General features: G+C 35.8%; 1 protein-coding gene across 2 annotated transcripts in view; it reads left to right on the top strand.

The window, feature by feature from the left end:
* Positions 1–17,811, top strand: part of LOC140161365 (probable phospholipid-transporting ATPase IA) — a 105,390-nt gene that overhangs the window by 1,489 nt on the left and 86,090 nt on the right. Inside the window, exon 1 of one of the 2 annotated variants that reach the window (XM_072184869.1) lies at positions 11,009–11,104. The exons of the other annotated variant lie outside the window; for it this stretch is intronic. Coding sequence (XP_072040970.1) covers positions 11,032–11,104 — 73 coding nt within the window. The 5' untranslated portion in view covers positions 11,009–11,031. Of the gene's footprint in view, positions 1–11,008; positions 11,105–17,811 lie in introns of those variants that run through there. 2 annotated transcript variants of the gene reach the window in all.

Raw genomic sequence — 17,811 nt, 5'->3', positions numbered from 1 at the left:
ATCAGTGACGTACCGGTAGGGGAGATTGGGGTTAGTTGGAACACTGGGTAAGTTGAAACATTGTATTTTTTCTGACACAAAAAATTAATTTGGTAAAATACTGGCACCTAGTAATAGGTATTAGTAAGGGTCATTCACCAAATTAGCAACAGCACTGATGCCCCACCAGTGTTGGCTTGGGAAAGGAATATCTGTTTTTTGACTTACTGACTAATTTTTATACCCCTCAGAAAAGATGCGTTATCTCCATGTTGTTTGAAGATTCAGGGGATTATTTTTTGAGTATCATAAGCACTAGTAGTAAGTCCCAGAATAATGTTAAATAAAAGTTTTATTGTATTTCTTCTTTTGTGTAATGAACTTTGAAATGTAAAAATAGGCATCGGGGTTAGTTAAAACTTTTGAGGTGGGGTTAGTTGAAACATGAAAATCGCATAGAAAAATATGGTTAAAAATTTGACTTTTTAAAAATTTGTAACATGTTTACCATTTCTTCAATATTGCTTTAATATGGTTAAAAAAGCAATAATACAAGCAAAAAGTGCACACAGAAAGTACATTTTATAATATTTTAGGCTTCTCATATTTTGGTCCATGGTGACACTCGTCACCTTGTGTCCAAAGTATTGAACCGCACTCCCACATAATATATTTATTTATTTTTTCACACTGATTGTATGTTAAAGGGTGCCTTCAAGGGAAGTATAACCCTAACAACACAATAATAATTATTTTGAAATTTTTACAAGCCGTGTTTCAACTAACCCCACCCCTATGTTTCAACTTACCCCAGGGGTGGGGTTAGTTGAAACACTTTTTTTACAATTTTAAAATTGGATTATATGAATAATCATAAACAGGTCAAATAAAGTTTAAGGCTGTATTTGTAGCATGTATGTATATGTTTATACTGATATGGCTAGTGTTTCTTGAAAGTAATCGGTTTGCGTTAAAAAGACGATTTTGTGAAAAATGTTTCAACTAACCCCAATCTCCCCTACCGTATAAACTGTACTAGTTGCATATTGCTATTCTTAGTATGTTTTTGTTTGTACATCCCATCAGTTACTCCAATCCTTAATGTAGCCTAAGGCTCTCTATTGATTTTCGGGCGGGAATCCGGGTACCCCATGAAAAAAAATCAGCAGCAATTTCAAACAGCACTTCTTTACACTTGTTTACAGAGAAGAACAGCGCAGCATAAACATGGAACTTGGAAGTGGGGTTCTGATTGGCTGATTGAACAACATCATTTGTTAAAAATCGCTATTAACCAAGCTGTGTACATACATAGCATGATCCTGTGACACAAGTTCTTTTTACGCGACAAACAGGGTTCGTCGATTAGTTGAAGAGTATGCCATTCTTCTCTACTAGCTACCATGTATAAGATTGTTTTTTTTGAGACAACTTTCTAAAACAAAAATTGAACACCCTGTTTTTATTTGTTTTTAACCTTGCTTTTTTTACCCTATAATTTCCCTCATTAGAGGCTTAGAGTTAAGGTCGTGTTAGGCTGAGACAAACAGCATTGTAATTATTTGAAAGAATCTCATATTGGGTGATGTTGACATACCCACTCAGTGTTTTTAAATTATAAGCTTGCTTTTTGTGAAGTTACATCACATTTTGATTGAATATTCATCCAAATTAAAAGGTGACCACAAGATAACAATGGCTCACAAATCTGAAAATTGACTAATGCAGTAATTCATAACATTTGTCCTCAGTTTGCTTGATTTGGTCTGACACAGTACTATATGGTGTTACTAGGCGTTTATTGTTGTACCAAGTAAATTATATTTAAATACTATTCAGCAAATTTCTTCAGCTGTTTCTGTCTGCTCTGTCTGATTATTGCGTAAAAATAACTAGGTCACACAATGCTACGCAGCTTGACTAGCGAACGAGGTGTCCATGTGATGATGATGTGATATAATTAGCCAATCAGAACCCAACTTCCGTATATGCCATAAGCTGCATCAAATTGGCAGACCGCTGAAGAACCTTGCTGAAAACTATAGTGAGAAAAAGAAAAGTGTTGTGTGTATTGCAGCAGTGGAGTGCAACAGGTGCCAGCTAAAAATGATTATAAAATGAATTATTTTCGTCTATGCAACAAAACAAAGGGTATTTGAAAATAAAATTGCAGAAGAACATAATGAAATTTTGAAATGAATACATTGAAACTTAAACATGTGTGCTTTTAACTGGGCTTTTCATCAGTAGCAACAATGAACATTCATTCATATTTGGGTCAGCTGCAGGGGATCAAAAGTAGTTTTTTGCAACAGGCTTAGCCTACTTAGATGGAGCCTTTTGGCCATAGTAATCCCTAAACATGCACTATCCAGAGAACTGAGAAACCCACTGATTACTTGCAATCTGAAACGCTGAACATTCTTAGGGTTCTAGTGTGTTGTAATACAAATTATAAGTTTGCTATGGTCATTGGCAGGTTCCAACGATTTTTGTGGCGCGAAATCGCGCGCTGCGCCGGGAAATTTCCCTTTCCCTACGTAAATCATTTTGTCCCTGGTCATTTGTCAGCGTGCGTGACATTTCCTTTCCCTGCGTAAATCATTTGTCCCTGGTCAATGGTCAAAGACCCTACATGTTGAAGGGCTAGCCAGACATTCCAGAGTATGCAGAGAAAAGTTAGTATTATTCCCTTCAAGTTCAACGTAATTAGGGGGTGTGTGTGCTGTGCTGTAGTATAATGGTGGTGAATGGTGATGAATAGAACAGTGCATTGTGAATCTAGGAAAATAACACAGAGAAACAAAACACATACACAATATGCACACCTGCCCCCCCAAACAACACCCACACAAAAAAAAGTACCTTGAACAATAACAGGGGTAGAATTTTGTGAGGAAGAGAAATTTTATAACAAATTCAATTTATGTGAGAGTGAAGTCTTCAGAAGTTCACTATTTTAGTCCATCAAATCTAACTGCAAAATCAGGCCTTGCCTTTTGAAAATTGCTGGCGAGTAACAAATCACTCTCCTCAAAACTTGTCAGGCGAGCTGTAGGCGAGTGATTTTAATCACTTGTATTAGTATTACACCAAATGTAGGCGAGTGATAAAAAGCTCTCCTCAGCTTCATTTTAGGCGAGTGATCGCACTCACTCGCCTCAAAAGACAAGGCCTGCAAAATCGTTCTTATTGAGAATCAATTCACAGATATGATTGCTAAAATGTTAACAGTTGATTCATTGACATTTTATCATTGTTTAATTTTTGCTGATTCACATAGATTTACGAACTAAAACTACATCTGTGTGTTTATCTGTAAGCGCTTTCCTTTCCATCTGGTCTTTGTATTGCAAATGTCACATAACACTAAGAGTGTCAGCATTCCTGTGCTGACTGTCTTAAATACTGACGCATAGTGGCCATATATTTCAATGCGAATCTTCCCTATAACTACGGCTATTCCTCAAGGGAAACCAAGCATAACATATGGATATCTCTGATGGTTTTACCATCCGAGACAAAGGATGAAATAGTTGCTTTGTGAAAATCGCGCATTTCAGTTGACATAGATTATTTTGAAAAATCTACTTCAAGGCAGCTACATGTATATTCATGTACAGCAGGATGTTTTTAAAATCACCTCTCGGATAATGAAAGACATCAATGCTGCGTTACGGAATGTATTAAATGTTCATTTTGAGCTGAGGATTTGTAAATATGCTAGAAGGCAGCTGTACGGTGTTCACCTGATGGGAACAGTGCCTTAGAGGTACGAGTGATATCAGTGTCAAATCTCAATTAGTTCTCTCAATAAATTTGAATCACGATAACTGTCTGTGAAACACGATGATTCTAAATAATTGATGTTTATTGATGATAATTATTTTGATCACTGGAAAATTAATTGGGAAATTGGTACCTGGGCAAAACTGCCAATTTTTTTGTTGGCTTGAATTAGACAATGTCAGTTAGAATGTATCAGAGAGGAAATTGGACGTAGCTAATTAGACATAATGATCATGTAATATGCATAGTGAATGAAATGTTTACACATTACTGTTTAGATGGTGCATATACAATACATGGCAATATAATTTCATGGCTTTGTAAACAAGATGGCACTCTAATAATTTATTTTTGTATGAACCAAGACAGCGATATATAGTTTACTTTGCTTTATACTGTATGTTTTAGTAATTTGCTTCTGCAGCCAGTCAGCTGTGGCATATTTGCAAATCGGGCTGTTGCAACTAAACACATTATGACATATGGTAAATTACAAAACCGGTGATCATGATCATGTTAAGTGGGGATGTAAATCCAGAGATAAATACCATACACCATCATATATACAGCAACGTATGGTGCACTATATGGTGAACGTGACTCTGTAACTGTAACCATAGACTGTAAAAAATGTCTTGTTTTTAACGGTCTGTGCCATTTCCCAGCCATATGTGACAGTAGAAGTAATGAGCATTATGCTGTGTCTTGCAGATGTCAAATGGCATTGGTCATATGTTTCGTTCCTCTTGGACCTGCAGAATTTGCTTCATTGATCAAACATACTCATACTACTAGCCATGCCTAATTAATACTTGGGAATCTTTCTTTTCTTGTTTCAACTTGCACAGATTAGTTGTGCACTAAGGGAAAATGACATTTTTTGGTTCTAGATATTCAATTGTTAATTCTAATTCTACCTCAAAGAGACACATCTACTTGTCATAAAAGCATCAATGAATAGAAGAGCTTAATGCTAATAAAATTTCAATTGTCATCTCATCAATTTAATCTTGATGAATTTCTGTAAATTGATGTTACAAATTATGTGCCTTGTATTGACTCTTGACAGGTTGCTCCTCTTTAAATCTGTAAATACTAAATGGTTGCCATTTTATTATTTGAATTCCAAGAGTGATCTAAGCATATTGTGGCGTGGTTTTGCTTCTGAAGTGAAATATGTTTGCATTTTACATGCAAGTCTCCTTACATTTGCACACTGGCAGAACTATGATGAAAATATGATATTTTTAGATATTCTGGAATTGTGTTTAAAATCGTGGTTATTGTGTAAGGACTTTCACTAAATTTCATCTTTAAAATCTTGCTGAAAAAATAATCCCTAGTGCAAGGTACGTAATACCTGGAAGCAAAATTATGAGTAAATCCACTTACCATTTTAAGGGAAAACTTGTGAACATTTCATTCATGCAAAATATATGATGATGAATTTGAAACCAGGCATGGCAAGTACCTTCATTTGATGATTGGTTAATGTAGTGTGAAAAATAATAGCTTTTATGCACAATAAATCTATGCCGATGTGGAATTTGGATGTAGTTTATGGGGGTATATTTCTAAGATTTTTCTGATGTCACAAAAATAATGTTAAAAAATGCCGCATTTTTTTCTGGCCTGTCTGTCTTGTAATAAATAAAACTGTTCAAAGTTTGTCATCAAAAGAATAAAATATAGTTGAATCATCTGATTTGTTTTTGGCTACAATTTTGATCAACATGTTGATTGAATTTGAGTTTATTCACACATCATCTTATATAAAACATTGTTTTAAAAACACATTTTTATAAAAACTTGTTGTGCATAATTTTGTAGATGTATGATAAACTGAAAAATACATAACATAGCAGCTAGAATAATCTTTTTCATAAAAAAAAAGATGTTTTCCAATTTGCTGAGATACTGACTAACTTACCAAGTAGTCCACTGCTCTCTAAACTATTATTGAGTCTGCTCCTGTCCTGTGATTGGTTGAAAGTATCTGACCTTTAAGGTCATATTTGGTAATCTGATAGTTTGGTATGCATGGGTAAACTCAGAGCTGCTCAGGTGGGTCAAGCTGCACTGGTCTCAAATAAAAATATACTTTGTTTGGTGGGGTTTGTATGAAACATTATTGCTGTGTCCTATTGTTAGATGTGTAGATTACTTTTTAAAGTTAATCTTCTTATAAGTTGCTGGTTACCAAATAAGAGCAAGCTTTGCTGTGAAGCACTGTGACAATTTTATTTTTTATTTGGTGATATAATTATGCACAATTTTTAAAATATTCACCGCCATGTTTAAGACTATCCGATATCTTAAAAAGATGTATGACCATAAACTGGCATGGTATATTTAATATTTCTCAATTCATGAAGAGTTGTCAATAATACTGTTTTTATGGGAATTAAGGGTATACGAGGTATTGTTGGTCGAAGCAGCCAAAAGAAAACCAATTTTCATTATCTGAATCAATATATTATTGAAAAATAAGACTTTGGTGTTTTGCAAAAATACATTCTACAAATCATATACTTTGAAAACTTGCTTAATTTATTGTTGTTTTAAAATGAGTTACGTACATTTTACAAAAGTGTTGTTGTTTCAGCCCTCTTTACAACATAACTCAAGAACCACAGGACCTACAAAAGTATATCTGTGATATTTGAATTCTTCTACAAGTTCGCTATGAATTGAGCAATGCAATTTTTGCTAAAGCTCAGTACCATTCGCAAGATGCTGTTTTTTAGCTGCTTCGACCAACAATACATCGTATACCCTTAAACAAATATTGTCTTCATTTTGATATTAAATTGGCAGAAATTATATTTAGCAGAATTAACAGCAGTAACATCATTATATTGTGAAATATATAAAATGCCAGACAATGAGACATGTATGTAAAGCGATATGGAAGATATACCGTACTGAAATAATTATATTAAAAAAAATCATGCTCCACTTGTGAGAAGCCTGGATTTTGAGCTCAGTAGCAGAAGTCAAGTAAACAAGAAATCATGGTCAGCACTACCCGACATTTTATTGCAGTGTTTTCATAGTATTTAAGTAAGTGGCTTGCTTATAATTTACATAGTAGTGCTTGTATTTTCCATACACTAGTAAACTACTACTGTAAAAGTGAAGAATTTTGTGGGATTAATTTTTTGCGCTTTGCTAATTTGGACTGTTTCCTTTGTTTTTAAATTTGTGATTCTAAGTTTCTGAAAAGGAATACATAGATCTGCGTGTTGTTATTTTATGGGACCTAAGATTTTTAAAATTTCGTGATGCATTTCAAATTTTATGATAAATTTAAAGAATTGATATTTTGACATTTAGCAGTCCTCGAGATAACTTTATGAATGTAGCTGGGAAGAAAAGCTGAACATCATACGAAAATTTTGACCCTTTGTATTCAAAAGATAAACACAAAGTTCCCCCAAAGACCTAAAAATATTCATAAATTTTTGATAATTTGCCATAAAATTTCAGAATATCAGAATGATGTTCCTGGTATTCAGAATGCAATTTGGTGTCTGATGTGCTCACAGGTCCCACAAAAAAAACTATGCAAAGGTGGGTTCACAATTTGCCAGTTTAGAATACTTCTTTAAAAAAAGAAACTTATTTTGTAAACTGGAAAATGTGTGCAAAAATATTTTCATTGTATTGTACTACAATCAAGTGCAAATTTCCTGGGACACTTGTTCATATTTTCGCCCTCTGTTCAATAAAACCGGTCATATGAAGTTCACCATGTGATATTTTATTTGTATAGTTTCCAACCTATTTGAATCCCTCCCTCCCCACCAACCAATGTTGGAGCAAAAATATAGGCCATTTAAAAAATGAGGCGTTTGGTATACAACATTGAATAAGGGAGTCTTGAGGAGGGTCATTGAACTATGAAAGTGTCCCAGCAAATTTGCACTTGATTGTATAGGGATGCGAAAAATAATCTATTAATATCAATAAAATCGCCATAACTCTCGAACGCGTTGCTCGATTTTCATAATTTTTCAGTGATGTCAAGTTAATTTCATTATGCATTACATGATTAGCCAATTTTTAAAAATTTTATTAAAATAAACATTTTTTTGAATAACTAACCCTGCAATGCATGCATTTTTCAAGGAATATTTGACACATTGATTGCTTATATTAGAGTGGACATATAAATTCTCCTTTGGTAGAATTTACAAACATAATAAAAGCAAACCAAATAAGAAATTAAGAAAATATAGAAATAAATAGAACAGAATCATGATGTTTGTCTCATCATTGATCTTTCAAACTCATTACCCTATTTCAAATGATATTATCGGAATGCACGTTAAACTCTTTAAAATAGGCCTTCAACTACCCATCACAGAAACGCTAATTCAACGTTACAATGCCATGCCAAAAAGTGTATATACAATTATATACAATTACACATTTTAAATGTGCTTATTATTGGTATTCAAAAATAAAAAAAGAGATAAAGAGCAGGATTTAAAAGTAAACATATCGGCGACAATGAGCTACGAACCGTAGACCTCATGATCAGAAGGCAGTAAGCAAACCACTACACTATGGTTGAGCTGTTGTTATTCATGCGAATTTATTTATAACAAGGATAACAAGAATTAATGGCCTTAATAACGGTCTACCAGAATAATATAACTTAAAAAGTAATATATATTTATTTAACATTATGGTAGACCGTGCTCATTTGGCTTAAATGGAGGAATAATTACCAATAAACATATCAAAGTTAGGAAGGTATGTATAATGTGACCGTGTATATTCAAAATATCGTTAGATAAATGCTGAATCGACCAAAACATGAGTTTTAATGAATGATTCCATTGGATCGAAGCTCGATAACACAATACAGTAGCATTGCAATGATATGATTAAATACGCTGAAATCGAGTGCAATTGTCATCAATCTTCTGGTGGCATATAGTTACTGGCTTTGCTTCTCGACCCGAGATCTCGAGTTCGAATACATGTAATGCTATTTTTCTTTCTTTCTTTTTTATTCTTTTGTCTTTCTTTCTTTCTTTCTTTTTTCTTTCTTTTTTTTTTTCTTTCTTTCTTTCTTTTTTTTTTTTTTTTTTTCCTTTATGTTGCCAATTTACATTTACATTTATCAATGAACTAAAGGGAAACAATTGTTTTTTTTTATGATTTTTTTTTGTTATTTCAGTAGGTATTTTTAACTGATTGTACTCTATATTTCCAATATGATTTAATTTTGATTAGTTTTAAATTGTTTTAAAAGTGAATTTTGAGATAATGCGCTTATAATAGCAATCATGTGTCAAATATGCCTTAAATAATGCATATATTACAGCGTTTTGATACCTAAAAATATTTAGTTTGACAAAAATGACAATTAAAGTAACCAAAATATGCGCAATGTTATTTGTTTTAAATTAGTGAAAAAATCATGTCAATCGAGCAAGCGTTTATGAGTTATGGTAATTTTACTGAAAGTAATAGATTATTTTTGTCTTCTTCAATACAATCAAGTGCAAATTTCCTGGGACACTTGTTCATATTTCAGCGCCTCTGTTCAATAAAACCGGTCATATGAAGTTCACCATGTGATATTTTATTTGTATAGTTTCCAACCTATTTGAATCCTCCTCCCCACCAACCAATGTTGGAGCAAAAATATAGGCCATTTAAAAAATGAGGCGTTTGGTATACAACATTGAATAAGGGGTGCGGGGAGGGTCATTGAGCTATGAAAGTGTCCCAGCAAATTTGCACTTGATTGTAGGTTGCCTTTTGTGAGTCACATGACTTTGTTTTTAAAATGATATGATCACATGATTATGCATTGTTGTATTTCCGGTGTGTACATTGCCTTACCCTTGAACTCAACATGAGGACACAGTGGCCTTATAAAGGAGATGATTTTGTTTGCCACTCATGTCATCTAAATAGATTTGTGAGTTTGAAGAGTTTTGTAGAAACATACATGAAATGAGTGCAAAGTCGTAAGCTGGTAGTTTCGAGACACCCTGTCCACGTCTGGTTGAAGACACTAGATCTATTCATATAAAACCTTTGACCTTGCGACCCAGGCTTGGACGTACATTCTGCTTCCGTATATATGTATAGCAGTCCATGAAATACACAGGTTAGTCAATTTATCAAGTTTAACACAGGTTGAATTTACAGCTGAATTTAGCCAAAGCAACTATATTTCCGCACTTGGATTTTGGATTAATGGGCAATATTCTGGTTTTTGCTAAAAAAAACCATTCCTGCGATAGTCACTTTTGCCAAATGATTTTAGCGGTGCAAACTGCAAGTCTAGATGGAGCCGTCGATCATGGCGATAGTTTTGAGACGGAATGTACCCCCAAAATGTTGCATTTTCTAACCTAAATGGAACTTGAATTGCATTTTTGCAGTTTAAACTTTAATGCAAACCCAGGAATGCAAAGGTTGTTTTACAGGTCAAATGCTAGCCCCAGCGAAACAGTAAAACACTGGAAGTTATAGCACCAAGTTGTATTTATTTTAAATAAATATTGATTACAAAAAAAGGAAGAAAGAAAAAACCCTTGTTATTAAAGTGAAAATGTTACTTTTGTGATCAATAATCAATTGTATTTAAATTTGGTTGTGATAACTATTTAATTGTCAGCTTTGCTTACACAAACAAAACTTTTTTGTGAGTTGGCCAGTTCCACAACTCCGTGACATTGGTATCTCAGCAGCTTGGTATACAAGTTGTGGTATGTGGATTGCATAGACCCCATTGTGTTTAGCTGTCCATGTGATTCAATGATTTCATACACAGATGCATAGTTCCACAGTATTATGCCTGTCTGTGGCTTTATTTTCAACTGTCTAGTACACTGAATCTGAGAGCTTCTGAGAAGGACGAAGTGAATGTTGTTTGTACCACCCATTTTATCAATCAGCGAAGTGAGGGGTGTGTTACTAGTGTTTACACTTCAACTTTAACAGGACCACTACAACTAGTGCAGTACCACAAAGCTCCACCAAGCAATACATGTCACATTGCACTGCACTGATACATTGTATATGCATGTACCACACACAGAGAAGTAAATGCACTCAAGAGTAACTTGTTGTGCTCATGTATTGTATCTGAAAGAAAACGAAAGTGGTTTTACCTGAAATATTCAGGTCCAGCATAATGCATGGATATCAAGGGCATTTCTGAATGTATGTGACCAATGTGTTGTTGTGGACATTGATCCAGTTATTCATCACTTGTTATCATCAGCAGTAATCATGGATAAGAATGGACATGGAAAGAAATCTGATGGTATCAGATTGACTATTCCTCCGTGGGATAGACCTAAAGGTATCAAACATAAAAACTATTCATACCATGAGAATGCAGGTATGCATACTGTCATACAGTTTGACATAATTTTGTCTTTCTGCAGTGCGTTTATAATGCCTTCTGCATTCTACATTGTAATTACTAAATTGGAGCACCAATGTAGAATAGTTGCATAATGTACAGGCCCCGGGTATAGGTCTTGAAATAAGGCGGGTCCTAGTTCTGGTCAAGAACATGCAAAAGTAGATGAGGACCCATGATTTTCCTACCATACGGGTCCGCAGGACCAGCCAGACAGGGTCTAATTCTGCATAAAACCGGACAACGTTATTTCTATAGATCTGCTGCGCATTCAAATTGCATTGTATTGCATCGTAATTTCATTTGTGTCTATGCTAATTATGTTTACACAACATGAACTCAAGTGTTTTCAAGCAAATTCGCCGATAATAGGTGATCAAAAGGGCTCGGAATGTTACAAAAGTACAGATCGCATTCAGCTTACTTCATATGAGATGATCTTTGGAAAAATACGGCATAATTTGTCTTGGTGTTTGCGGAATGCCATGCAGTAAAATATTAATACGCTGCGGCAATTCATGATTGACAACTAACAATCGGCGTGTCCTTCGTATCCTCCACTGTCAATTTCTTATACACTCACTAATCCTCACAAAAGCTTTGTGTTGATTACGTAATGTGTGGAGGCAAATTGCAATAAGTACAATGAAATAATGAGTAGGGCGGGCTCCGAGGCGGGTTTCTTCTTCATCTTACGTAACAGTATTGTTCTCCAAAAAACCCGGAAGCTTGTCGTTTGGAGCTCTAGCTGAAATACAGCAAGATAATGTAAGATAGTAAATGTAAACCTGTATTTTAGCTAGAGTATCTCGAGCTAGGACCAGCCAAAGTTTTAATCAAGCACAGTGTAGATAGATAGAGTTGATAGAGCGTCCAAATTTGGCATACAATGCAGCATTCATGCATCCATGCTGACGATGATGAATTCTACAATGCTAAAATAGCATGTACGATACCGAATTTGTCCTACCATATTCCCCTTGAATAAATTGTACTTCATTTATTTGCTTTATTCACCCTTCATTTTGAGGATTTATTACGCTGATTCACGCTCAAATTAACAACAGTGAATGAAGTTGCAATTTACTTCCTGATTTGTGATCTCTAGTCCACACCTGGTGGTCTACAACTTAGGGGGTTGGTACAATTTGTGACCCTACTTTTCATACCCGACTTTTCATACCCCACCTGACCCGACTTATTTTTAAAGTTTTGTTAGATATTCGCAGTTTATTCCGTTGGTAAATCAAATATTAAGCAAATACCATACACATTTCCTTAATATTATTGATAAAGAACAGCGTTTTCAAGCATTTTCTCATCTCAAATTTCAAAGCCTCGTTCAGCCATATTTAGATACAAAATTGTGATTAGTATTGATGAGTTTTGAGCCCTGTGCAATTCTAATCGCCTGGACTAAGGGATTGTTCAGAAATACTTGGGGGGGGGTGGCAAAATGGAGGGGTCAAAAGTTTCATGTCTTCAAAAGGGGAGTCAAAAAAGTTTTTGCTCCTGATAGGGGCGGTGTCAAAAAGTTTTAACAAGAAAATACCAAAAGAACAAGAACATACAACATTTCTTTTTGGAAGCTCGAAGACTTTACATTTATCCAGTCTCTATAAGAAAAGAGTATATGTATATATTCCACTGATAATACCGGGTCAAAATGATGCAACCGACATTTTTTTCGTCTTTGCCCCGAAATGAAAAAATTAGAATGCATACAATGAAATTAAACTTCATACAAGTCACCCTATAAAACTTGCATGGTTTCAGTGTAGGAAAAATGTATAAGCATTAAAACTTAGTGCATACTTGTTATAATGTAAATTGAGATTGAGTTCGTTACTGCACAAATCATAAGTTGTTTTTTTAAATTCTTGGAAATGGTTGATCTAAAAGGTTTTGTATGTCCAAAGATGGGGGTCAAAAAGTTTCAGGTTCTCTGCAAAAACTGTGCACGACGTAAAGCCGATGCGTTGATACTCAAACTGTTGAGGTAAGCACGTATATGGAAGGAAGGAAGAGGGGGGTCAATGACTCCAATTTCCTGCCCCGCCCCCCCCCCCCCATGTTCTGAACACTCCCTAAACCTGGTTATAAAGTTTGCTCAAGCCAATCAATAAGTGTTTGCTTATATCACAATGCATTGACCAATTAAGCCTTGATATGCTAACTTGATTGAACTTGCTTGGAGCAACTGAGCGGTACACTGAAGTCAATACTCAATTAATCTCAAATGTTGGTAGCAGTGAAAGGGCTGAATAACATGCAATGACAATATTGATGTTTATAATGTCACCATGCGTAGATCTTAATGTGACAGACAGATATACTTCCTCATGAAAAGGTAACTTATGAACGACTGGTTTGGAGATTATGGCTGCGCACGAGGAAGGGCGATGTTTATAAATAATAATTTCTAAATTATAATTTTTCACCAATTACACTGATTTAGCCTTTTCAATTCGGTAGACTTCATTTACACTTTATTTAGTATTCATTGAAATATCTAAAATGATTTATCATGACGATAAAAAGTTGGGTCAAGTGGGGTATGAAAAGTCGGGTATGAGAAGTAGGGTCACAAATTGTACCAACCCCAACTTAGGTGCTCTCTCTAATACCCAGTGCCGTACTATTACGCTGACTTTCGTATTCGGCGAGGAGGACGATTTCGACCTCCTGGTTTGTTTACAAACAGAGAGGTAGACAAAAAACCGTTCCGCTTGTCCAAACACTCAAGTATCAGAAGGATGGTCCACAATAGCGTGATTCACGTAACCTGAATAGGGATTAAAAAGCTGTCACGTAGACCATGTGCTTCTATTGTCCAATTTGCCATCAAGATTTCATATGGAAACAGTTCAGACCCAGTACACGATCATGTCAGAAATTAATATTTTGTTCTGGGTCTGATTATTCGGACTATCTAATACCATGAATATGATGATGATGATGGTGTGAGCCGTCGTATCCGACAGATCTCCTTTCTCTCAAAGCTGGTTGAGGGTTCGATGTTTTCTGCGGTGGCTGACCAATCCTGCGCGGGAACGGCAGTGTCATTGACAGTCAGGGCAGACATAATCAGTATTGCTTGGTGGAATTTGGCTTTGTGTAGCATTGCGGGCTGAGCGGGCTTCCTGGAGCGTCTTGATACGTCGCTGCTTGAATTTCCTAACACCAGCACAACAAGCGGATCGCCACTCTGGACGGGTGAGAGCCTGACTCTCCCAAGATGCAGTAGGTGTATCACATGCTTTCAGACTGGATTTAAGGACATCCTTGAATCTCTTGACCTCCTTGTGAATGCTGACCATTGACTAGCTCGCCATAAAACAGGGCCTTTGGTATTCTGCTATCATCCATGCGAACAAGATGTCCAGCCCACCGGAGTTGACCTTTGATGAGGATTGCCTCAATATCTTCCGATTCACAGCGCTCAAGTACTGAGGTGTTTGGTACTCTGTCCTTCCATGAGATACCACAGATTTTACGAAGGCACCTTAGATGGAATTGGTCAAGTTTTCTCACATGCCGGCGATACCAGGTCCAAGAGACACTTCCATAAAGGAGGGTGGATAGCACAACTGTTCTATATACACCGAGCTTAGTACTGAGTCGGATGCCATGATCAGACCAGAGTTTGTGCTGCAACCGTCCGAAACTGGCACTTGCTTTGCTGATTCGTGAAGTGATCTCATCATCAATGCAGGCATTCTGTGAGAGGAAGCCACCTAGATAGCAGAACTTCTGCACAACCTTTAGTTGATCGTCGCCGATCTTGATGACTGGGTCTATAGGTGGGCTGCCTGGCTTTGGCTGGAACATCACTTCTGTTTTCTTAATGCTTATGGTAAGACCATAGCGTGTGGCTGCTCTAGCAAAGTCGTTGAGAATGCTCTGTAGATCCTCTTCGGTATAGGCAATCAGGGCGCAATCATCAGCAAATAGTAGCTCACGCAGAAGTGATAGAGACACCTTTGTCTTGGCTTTCAGGCGTTGAAGGTTGAAGATTCCACCATCACTTCTAAACCTGATCATGACTCCTTTGTTACAGTCGTTGAAGGCATCTTGAAGCATTGCAGAGAAGATGATGCTATACAATAGAGGGGCCATAACACATCCCTGCTTGGTACCATTTGACACTGGAAATGCTTCCGATGTTGTCCCTAGGTCAGATATGCGGGCCATCATGCCATCATGCCATCATGAAATGAGCGGATGATCTTAACTACTCTTGGTGGGCATCCTATCTTCAGTAGTAACCTCCAGAGGCCTACACGACTGACAGAGTCGAAGGCTTTGGTGAGATCAACAAACACCATACAGGTCTACAAGGTGCTCTCTCTAATACCATGAATATACAGGTGTAGTTAAAAGAGATCGCTACTTGCAAGCTTGAATGTCATGAAAAAAATGAAACCATCATGCTCGTGAATGGAAATCCCTACGATCTCTTCCCAGAAAAACATTTTCTTGATGCTGTTATGGGACCCTTGAAAATTAACGAGGACCCCTGGAATTTCAGAGGCGAGGGTTCAGTGGACCTATTGAATTTTTTCCTTATTTTGAGGCCTGAAAATGTAGAATGACAGTTAATGACAAAATGTCAAACTGTAGCTAGGGCCATGGCATATTTCAGCGGAGCTGATTCACGTACCAGAAGTTTGCCAAAATAAATGGTATAATACTTACATGTGATTATAATACCATTAACCAGCTTTTTGCACTCGTAGATTTTAGTGCATATGTTCAGTCTGATATAGCTTACTTAGAACTCAAGCTCCGAATTTGATCAGCAGTGACATATTATGCAACACATGTTAAATATTCTGTTGAAAGTTGAGGAAAGTTATTTACAAACAAGTATTTGAAGAGAAAACATATTTCTCAAGAATTTTTAGATACAACTTTCCACACACACACAATGAATATATTTGATTTTTGAACAAAGTAAAGAAAACAAAAGAAAACACCAAAAACTCCAGTACACTTTACTTTACAATGATTGTATTATTCAATTTCTTTGTTGATTGGATTGGGAAGTGACCCGGGGGAAGAGAAAGTGAAAGATATGTCATGAAATGAGTGTGTTCAAATTACTAGATTTGACAATGGAACCAAAAAACACACCAAAAAACAAAAAAAACAAAAAAAAATGTAAACATTACTTCAAGTGAAAATGACCTAGTTAATCATTTTCCACATATTGTTTGAAAATGATGACAGCAAACAAACAGACAAACAGTAAACAAACAAGGACACATGTATATTGTATATATTACAAGAAGAAAGACTACTTACTGAAGCAATAGGAAAAAAAGTTTTGATGTACATTTTCAGAACCGTTCGTATAGTTCTTACAAACTAGATTACATTTCCAGGGTCTATGGAAAATTCAAGATCCAGCACAAATATAAAATTTTCTGTGATAAAATTGCAATGATATTTTTTAACAAAAACGACTTTTGAGAATTAGGATGGCAACTACAGCCACCTCGCTTGATATGATCTTGACATTTTGTCAATGTTGTAATCTATGCTAATACTTACGTATGCACTTTAAAGTTAATGTAATAATGTATACGATCTTACAATATGAAATTGGTTAAATTTTTTCAAACCTGATTGTTTGGCATATTTGTAAATGTTCACACATGTCCCAACGTTCAAACTTATGTACATGTGGAATCAGCCAGATGCATTGTGATTGTCAGAAATCCTTCCCAACAGTTCCTACTTATATTATTTTAGCATTTTGAGTAAAGAATTACAAAATTAACTTTTGATGGAAATTGTATACTATGGCTTTAAATGTCACAATTATGTACATGTTGTGCATCATTGTAACAACAACAACAATAAAAAATTTATAAAGCGCTAATATACAAAAAAAATCTTAATGTTCAAATGTGCTGAAAGGCAAACACAAGAGATTAAATCTGATAAGTTGGTTGGAACAGATAGTATTTAGCAGCTTATAATTGAAAATGCCAACAGTCTGAGCATTTCTAATATGGATGGGAAGTTTGTTCCATTCTTTTGGACCAAAGCAGGAGAAAGATCTGTCTGTGAATGACACACTATGGGTTCCAAGTTCAAGAAACTGAGGAGATGATGTTGATGACCGTTCAGTAGTCAACGAACCGGTTGTGGCTGCAAATCAGAGATGTACATGTAACATGGAGACAGTTTGTGGTGTGCTTTGCGGTATGGGGAGTCAGTGGAACGCAACGAGTTCATGAGTGATTGAGTCAAATTTTTTACGCTTGTCAATGATCCTGGCTGAAGTGCGTCAAACATTTTGAAGTCTGGTGATGAGAGATTTGCTAATGCCCATCAAAAGGCTGTTGCAATAGTCCAATCTGATGGTGACAAGAGTGTGCATGGCTAACTTAGCTTAGCATTTAGCGAGCCCTACTAATGTTGATGAGATGGTAATTGGCAGTCTTGATAACATTTGCAACATGGGAGTTCATTGTCAATGTCAACCCAAGATCAAACATGACCTCAAGATTTCTAACAGAGTTTCTCTGAACGGGAACGTTGACACCAGCGATATTCACTGAAGGCAAATTGCACGTTGCCAACTGTGCTCTAAAACCGATCACCATAACTTCAGTTTTTTCAGCATTGAGTTT

Source organism: Amphiura filiformis, chromosome 9 (genome assembly GCF_039555335.1).
Source record: "Amphiura filiformis chromosome 9, Afil_fr2py, whole genome shotgun sequence".
NCBI classification, from domain to species: Eukaryota; Metazoa; Echinodermata; class Ophiuroidea; order Amphilepidida; family Amphiuridae; genus Amphiura; species Amphiura filiformis.
The sequence above is the reverse complement of the archived record's forward strand: the minus strand, read 5'-3'. Positions and strand labels throughout refer to the sequence as shown.